Genomic DNA, 8198 nt, shown 5'->3' on the forward strand with positions numbered 1-8198 from the left:
CACGTGAGGAAGGGGCAGAGAATGAGCACACACCTCTGCTGTCCACAGTATGCATCAGCAAGAGGCCTGGAAGACAGGACTTGTTAGACAAAGGGTGCGGTGCCTGTTGGAGGAACCGACCTGGTTCCCACAGCCACCTGCCTTCTTCCAGTCCACTTCCTGTTAGGAAGATCAAGACAGGTCCCACGAGTCAGAGGAATATCTGCGGGTTTTGGATAATTACATCCCCACAACCACAGCTCGAGTTGGAAGAGAGAAAACTCTACAAATGTACGTCTTCAGCCGGCTGCTGGGGAGAATTTCGGTTCCACAAAGCTCAAGGAAGTGGGAAGTACCGGGTCAGCTTGAAACCCCTGTGTGGGGTAGGAGACCATCATCTTACCCAGATTCATGCTCTGTCCTTTCTGAATTTCCCCCACCGTTTCAAAGCTCTTTCTGTGGAGATTCTGAACATGGCTTAGGGTTGCCTGGTTACCTCAGCTCCAAATAAAGTGATCAACGGTGACATCACAATACTTATGGGAAAATGGAGTTAATGGGTCCAGGATTTAGCATTCCAGCCAAAGTTGCTTGCTTGTTTAAGATTTATTATTTTTTGTTGGAAAGGCAGACTCACAGACATCACTCCCCAAATGGCCGCAGTGGCCAGAACTGAGCTGATCTGAAGCTGGGAGCCCAGAACTTGTTCCAGGTCAGATTCAGGGTCCCAAGAACTTGGGCCATCCTCCCTTCTTTCCTGGGCCTCAAGCAGGGAGCTGGATGGAAAATGGAGCAGCTAGGACAGCACTTGGTACCCATATGGGATGGCGGCACTTGTAGGCAGAAGATTAACCAATTTAGCAATCTCTCCCACTCCCCAGCCAAAGTTTAAGAACACATTATTACTTTTTAGGAATTTCACTAAAATAGCAGAGTGGATCTATTTGGAAAGAGGGAGGTCTGTTTTGGCTTACAATTTGGAAGTTTACAGCCCACAGTCAGGAGGCCTCTTTGCTTAAGGCAACCGGTGAGGCCTGGAGGATGATGGGACAGGGGCAATCCCATCCCAAACCCAGGGGTACTCCCTACATGCACCTCCTTAGGGTGCTAGTCTGAGTCAGCCATGGGCTCCACCCCGTAGTCTAATCAAACCCAGCCACTTCTAATACCATAGTGGTACAATTGGGCATCACCCTTAATATTTCAACCATTACTTCACCAACTGTTGAGGCGTTAAAGTTGAAACATTGCATGCTTCGGGGGAAATCCAATTCTAACAGTCGTTAGGGGCCAAATACAAGTTTCAGGCAGTGTCTTCCAGCCTCTTCCAGGAGAAGAGGGGCCTGAGGAAGGCCAAGCAGGAAGAAAGTCCTGGTGAGCCAGCAAGCGCGCAGGAACAAGGCAGGCTCGTGCGAGTAGGCGATTACCAGAAAGAGAGGCAGCCCTCTGCTTGGCTGCTGCTCAGGAAGTAGCGGCCCTAAGACCTCGGGTGGGAAACCTGGGGGGGGGGGGGCAGGAACTGCAAGAAGCCACAAAGCCGGTTTAATTGTTCAATGCTTATTTTAAATCTAAGTGTAAAGTCCCATAGTATATAAGGCTACACTACTTTCAAACCCTTTATTAAGAAAATGGCATTGGGCCCAGCATGTTGGCTCAATCAGCTAATCCTCACCTTGTAAGCACTGGAATCCAATATGGGTGCTGGTTTATGTCCCGGCTGCTTCACTTTCCGTTCAGCTCCCTGCTTGTGGGAAGCCTTGGAGCCCTGGACCCACATGGGAGACCTGAAACTCCTGGCTCCTGGCTTCAGATTGGCTCAGCTGTGGCCATTGTGGCCATTTGGTGAGTGAACCAGTGAATGGAGGGTTGTTCTGCTTTTCCCTCACTCCATAAATCTGATCAGCCTTTCCAACAAAAACAAACAAGTCTATAAAAGAAAAAAATAGCGCTGTGAAGAAGCCTCTAGTTGTATTTCCTGTTTCTTCTCCTCAAGAGCCCGTCGTTGCAGCCCGCCCTCTGCTGGGTACACAGCAGCACCCTCGCTTTGCCCCCTCCTGCTGAGATCTCAGTTCTGACACTTGTCGCCTCTCTGTGACGCTTCGCCACACTTACTGTTTCGGTGCCAAAGTCTGGTCATAATCTTTGTTTGCTTTGACACTTTGCTTCCTTGAGGCAAGTTCAGGCGAATGTTTTCCCCTGTGCTTTGGTTTTGGATAGCTTCTTGACGCATCTTGCACGTTTCCTTTGGTGAGAGGCGCCCTCTCGCTCCCCTCTGGTCGTTTTCCTTGTGCACACCACAGTCTTGCTGTAAAATCATGCTCTGGCTGCTAGCTATTCCACTCTGGCTATTTCAAATGAACTTAAATTATTCAGGTCTTCATTTGTACTCGCTGCATTTCAAAGTGACGTTAAAATCAAAAGTAATGCACATAGATAACAATAAAACAATTTAATCATCAACTCATGCTTAAAGGACAGTGTGCATTTCATGATTTTGTGTGACCCTCCTCGCATCCTGTTGTCTTTCCCAGATAGAATCTCCAGCCTTAGTTTTGTGGCCGTCAGCTACTTGCTCTTAGGGTGGGCATCGTGTTGGTCATATGTATATACTGAGTTGTTTTGTGTGCCTTCAACACAAAAATGCCTATGATTTGTATCTTCTACATCTTGGTTTTACTGCTGAAGGTTAAATTTGTAACGATTTGAATATATATACATATGTATTCAGGATAGTCTATATGCTAGTCTCGACATGACTTACAATTTTGGCAAAATCAGGATTTTTACAGATTTGTTAGTCGTTTACTTGAAAGAAAGAGTTACAGAGAGAGAGTACACAAGTTCTCCCATTGTGTGGGATTACCCGAAACGCCAGGAACAGCCGGGCTCGAGCAGAGCAAGGCCAGGGCACAGGAATCCCACCAGGTGTGCGGGCGGCAGGAGTCCCAGGTGTTGGGTCACTATTTCTACCTTCTCAGGAATATTAAAAGGAAGCCTGTTCGCACGCACAGGAGCCAGGTCTTGAACTGGCAAGTGTGCCATGCAGTGACTTAACTCCTTGCACCACAACACTTGCCCCTAATTTTTATTTTTGACGACAGCTGTTAAAAGCATATTTGAGATTATTTGAGCATCCAGGCTGGGATTTGAAAACTGTCCTATCGCTACTGTTTGAAACCATGAACTATAGAAATGGCACACGAAGAGGCCAGTGCCATGGCCAGCAGTGCCAGCCTGTCATGTAGAAGCTGGTTTGAGTCCTGTCTGCTTCACTTCCAATCCAGCTCCCTGGTAGTGCTGCTGAAAGCAGCAGAAGATAGAGCAACTTCCTAGGCCCCTGTCACCCATGTGGGAGACCCACGAGAAGCTGCTGGCTTCAGACTGGTCCATCCCTGGTCATTGAGGCTGTGTTTTGGAGAGTGAATGAACCAGTAAGTGGGAGATTTCTGAGTTAGTTTATAAATGAGAGATCTCTTTATGTCAGTCTATCTCTATGTGTGTGTAACTCTGCCTTTCAGATAAATAGTCCTAAAGAAAGAAAGTAGCAGCATGTGGCTCAGATCATAATGCTGTGGTTAAGGACTGTTTATACTAGTTCTTATTTTTTGTTAAATATTTATTTTGATTGGAAAGCCAGATTTACAGAGAAGAGAAGAAACAGAGAAAACATCTTCTATCTGCTGATTCATTCCATAAGTGGCTACAGCGGCCAGAGCTAGCTGATCCGGAAGCCAGGAGCCAGGAGCCTCTTCCAGGTCTCCCACGTGGATGCAGAGCTCCTAGGCTTTGGGCTGTCCTCTGCTGCTTTCCTAGGCCACAGGCAGGGAGCTGGATGAGATGCGAGGCTGCTGGGACATGAACCAGTGCCCATATAGGAGTCCCAGCGTGTGGAAGGCAATGACTTTAGCTGCTAGCCTACTGTGCTGAGCCCTATTTATAAAATTTCAATGGAATTTTATGTGTGAGTGCAAAGTACGAGAGCTAGCAAGAATGGGGCTCTTTGTCAAATTGGTATGATTGTAATGGACTTTGAAATATTGCATTTTATATTATATGTGCAATTATATTGTATATGTTACCATAAAGAGAATGAAAATTCTGAGGACATTGAACTGCTTTTTAGAAACGCATTGGTGTTCTCATTTGTATCCTAGCTATATGGATTTTGCCCAACATATTAGTGTTTCTTCTTGCCACAAAGGCTTTTCGCATTGTGAGCGTAAAGGCTGTTTTCCTGTGAGGCCGGGACTAACAGGGTGGGAGTTCAGGTCCGTGAACCAGCACAGGAACGCCCTCAGAACAGTGAATGTGCGTTTTTCATCCTGTACTCTGTCTACACCGCATGGAGCTGTGTTCTTGGAGACACCCGGGCAGTCCTTTTTCTCTTCTGTATTGCAGTGGACTTGGAATTTCAATCAGGAATGGCAAGACCTGCAGAAACGGAAACAATTCTGATTTTGCAGTGTACTTGGAATAAAATGATAAAAATCGTATCCATGAATCAAATGAGTGAAAGCTAAGTTTTGGGAGTCACCCGGGAATCAAGGTTCCAACAAAATTACTCACCAGGCCCTTGCTCACTACAGATATGTTTAAAAAAATGTATTGATTTTACTTCTAAGAATTATGGAGAGGGCGCGCCCTTCTGACTGCTGGATCTCTCCTCAGACGGCTGCAGTGGCCAGAGCTGGCTGGTCCGAAGCTGGGGGCAGGAGCTTCTTCCAGGTCTCCCACGTGGTCCCCAGGACCTGGGCCATCCGCCACTGCTTTCCCAGGCCGTTAGCTGATCGGAAGCGGAAACAGCTGGGACTTGAACCAGCACCCATGTGAGATGCTGCCTCTGCAGATGAGGATTCGTGTGCTGGCCCCTGATGATTTTTCTTTGATACTCTGTCATTTTTAGACCCTATCAGAATCAAATTGCTCTAGGTAAGTACAATAACAAACATTAATCAGCTCCAGTAATCTGAACACACAGCAGAAGTGTCCCTGAGAGATGAATCCCAAGAGCCAGGGCCGTTGCAGGCGATGGGATAATCGCGTCCCACGAGGAGATGAGCTCATGGAGCCCGGACCTTTTTCTCCCTGCCCGGATGTCCCCGCTGGTGCTGCATTCATGCTGTCTGGGCGTCACAGGTCGGCTCGGTAAGTAGCTGTACTTTTCATGGTTGTTAGGCTCCTGGAAGGAGCAGGGTCCTCCTAGGCCAGAAGAAAGCAGTATGTGGTTATAAGAATTCTCACTTGGGTGGGAACATGAGCCCGGAAGGCCAACACAGCAGGGTGGTGTCAGGGAGTCCGAGGCGTGCTGCCCAGGTCCATCTCCGGCTGCCCAGGTCCATCTCCGGCTGCCCAGGTCCATCTCCGGCTGCCCAGGTCCATCTCCGGCTGCCCACGTCCATCTCCAGCTGCCCAGGTCCATCTCTGGCTGCCCAGGTCCATCTCCGGCTGCCCACGTCCATCTCTGGCTGGCCTCGTGGCAGCACCTCTCGGCTTCCATGCTTGCTACCTTTCTCCTCCTGTATGAGTCTTTAGTTTTTCTTCTTTAAAATAGTCCAAGCTTATCCAATTTCAGATTACAACATCGGAGACATGGATTTTAAGTTGAAATGATATGTTTAAGCTAACTTCTACAATATGCAGCCTTTCTTGCCTTTGCCACTGAAAATCTCTTTCTGTCGCAGATTTGAGATCAGGCTTTTCCCCTAAGAATCTATTTTATTTTGTGACAAATCTGATGCCGGAAGTCAGAACTCAGGCCATGGGAGTGTTCTTAGCAGGCAGAGTAGCTGGAACCTAGACCCTTTGTGTGGAAAAAGCGTAGAAAAATATATTTGACAACGATTGCACCAAACATGCTGATTCTTCAAGATAAGTAATTTTATGATTATACCTTTGTATTTCAGATAATCTCTTGCTTTTGCAAACCTTATTTCCTACTGACTGTATTAAAATTAGTTATATATATATTATTAAAAATTAACAATATTTTTATTGTTCACATGATAGAGGCAAAAATTGAAGATTATTTCATCACACTTTTGTCCTTTCTTTTTATTTTGTTAAAATCTTTGTTTATAGTATCTTAAAAATTATTTCTGTCTGGTTGCACCGCTAGCTCTCAAAGCAATCTACTTCATGCTGGTTTCATTTTCTTCTTAGGTCTTTGAGTACTTTGAATTAGTTAAAACAGTACTGCGATTGTTCTAGAAGCAAGGCTTCAATGTACATGAGCCAATAAGTGCCTCGCATGTCTCACATTTTATTTGATGGGAAAATGAATTAAAAGATAATTTTAATGTATTTATTTGAAAGGTTTATTTGAAACAAGGAAACATACGTAAACACACACACACTTCCTCCATCCAATGGTTGACTCCTTGAGTGGCTGCAACATCCAGTAGCCGGAAACTCTTCTGTCTGGACCTTCCATGTGTAGCGAGAAGTCAAGTATTTCAGCAATCATGTGGCTTAGTGGGAAGCGGATCGGAAGTAGAGTAACAGGTGTAGGATAGAAGGCTGGCTTTTCTTGTGGGCATATTTATACTAAGTTAACCACTGAAGACATTTCTAGGAATTGAATGTAATACATCCTTTCTTTTTCCAGATTCTTCTGGCCCCTCAACTTAAAATCATCCTTTGGATGTTGCTGTAATGATATCCACCAGCTTAGACTGGGTGATTCTTTTCTTCATTCAGATGAAAGTTGGAATCCTGGGAAACGCCTTACTTGTTGGTTTTTATACGTTTACTTTAAGTACTGGTCGAAACTTTAGACCGACGGACCAGATTCTCAATCAGCTGGCCTTAGCTAACTGCTTGGCTCTTTTCTCCAAAGGAATCCCCCAAGAAATGGCAGCTTTTGGATTGGACTATTTCCTCAGCGGTGCTGTATGTAAACTGGTATTCTATTTGCACAGAGTGAGCAGAGGAGCTTCGCTCAGCACCACCTGCCTCCTCGGTGCCTTCCAGGCTGCCCAGCTTTGCTCCGGCAGCTCTTGGTGGCAGCGGGAACTCAAAATCTGGTTTCTACGCTGCCTTGGTCCCTGCTGCTCCTGCTGCTGGGTGCTGAGTCTCCTGACAAATATACATATTCCCGTCTTGGTGAATGGCCCGAAGAATGACAAAAATGCAAGCTGGGAAACCAAATCTAAGTATTGGTGTTCTAAGACCACTCTAGACCAAGTGTCCAGCTCACTGATTGCAAGCATGATACTTTTGGTCGATTACATCCTTTTGGGGCTCATGGTCTGGGCCAGTGGCTCCATGGTCTTGGTCCTGCACAGACACAAGCAGAGGGTCCAGCACCTTCACAGTCAGAGCCTTTCGCGTCGGCCTTCCCATGAGGCCAGGGCCACGTGCACCATCCTCATCCTCGTGAGTTCTTTTGTCTTGTTTCACGCCCTTTCTTCCATGCTGACTCTCCACGTGGCGCTCAGTAGGATTCCAGCCCAGTGGTTGCTGAACGCCTCTGTGTTTGTGGCTCTGTGCTTTCCCACCCTCAGTCCCTGGGTGCTCCTCGCTCGTGACCCTCGCGTCTCTAAGTTATGCTTGGCCTACTGGCCAAGAAGTTTCTTTCCTTAACGTTGACTAAGTCTACTGACTTCTGTAGGGCATTCCATGATCCATGTCCTGCTGTAGTCACTTGCAAGTATCCACACGGTGGCAACTCTCCTAGCAGATTTTCAACTGGTAACTAGGAAAAAAAAAAAAAAAGAACATGTTCTCAAAGATTTTACAATTTAGCCAAAATAGGACTCATGTGTTAATACGCAAATAAAATGCACATAATTTTGCTGTCAGTTATTCAGAGGAATAACTGAAAATATTTATGAATATATTAGTGTAGATAGTTGCCACATTAAAAAGTATGGATAGGGCCTGGTGTGGTAGCTTAGTGGCTAAATCCTTGCTTTGCACATGCTGGGATTCCATATAGACACTGGTTCATATCCTGGCTGCTCCGCTTCCCTTCCAGCCCCCTGCTTGTGACCTTGGAAAGCAACGGTGGACGGCCCAAAGCGTTGGGAGCCTGAACCCACGTGGGAGACCCAGAAAAGGATCCGACCTCCTGGGTTTGGATCGGCTCAGCTCCAGCTGTTGCAACCACTTGGGGAGGGAACCAGCAAATGGAAGATCTTCCTGTCTCTCCTTCACTCTGTAAATCTAACTTTCCAATAAAAATAAATATTTTTTTAAAATATGGATAAAATATTAATCAT

At 46.2% G+C, this 8198-nt stretch overlaps 1 protein-coding gene across 1 annotated transcript; it reads left to right on the top strand.

The window, feature by feature from the left end:
• Window positions 1-6630: 6630 nt before the first annotated feature.
• LOC121155077 (vomeronasal type-1 receptor 1-like) lies at window positions 6631-7560 on the top strand. The gene has a single exon (XM_040978256.1). It carries the CDS (start codon window positions 6631-6633, stop codon window positions 7558-7560), a length of 930 nt encoding a protein of 309 aa, XP_040834190.1.
• Window positions 7561-8198: the final 638 nt, after the last annotated feature.

Source organism: Ochotona curzoniae, unplaced genomic scaffold, assembly GCF_017591425.1.
Source record: "Ochotona curzoniae isolate NIBS_2020 unplaced genomic scaffold, NIBS_Ocur_1.0 contig_2861, whole genome shotgun sequence".
NCBI classification, from domain to species: Eukaryota; Metazoa; Chordata; class Mammalia; order Lagomorpha; family Ochotonidae; genus Ochotona; species Ochotona curzoniae.

What these genes read in the sequence shown, in the direction of transcription:
- LOC121155077 (XM_040978256.1), top strand. Translation starts at nt 6,631, where the DNA reads ATGATATCCACCAGCTTAGACTGGGTGATTCTTTTCTTCATTCAGATG.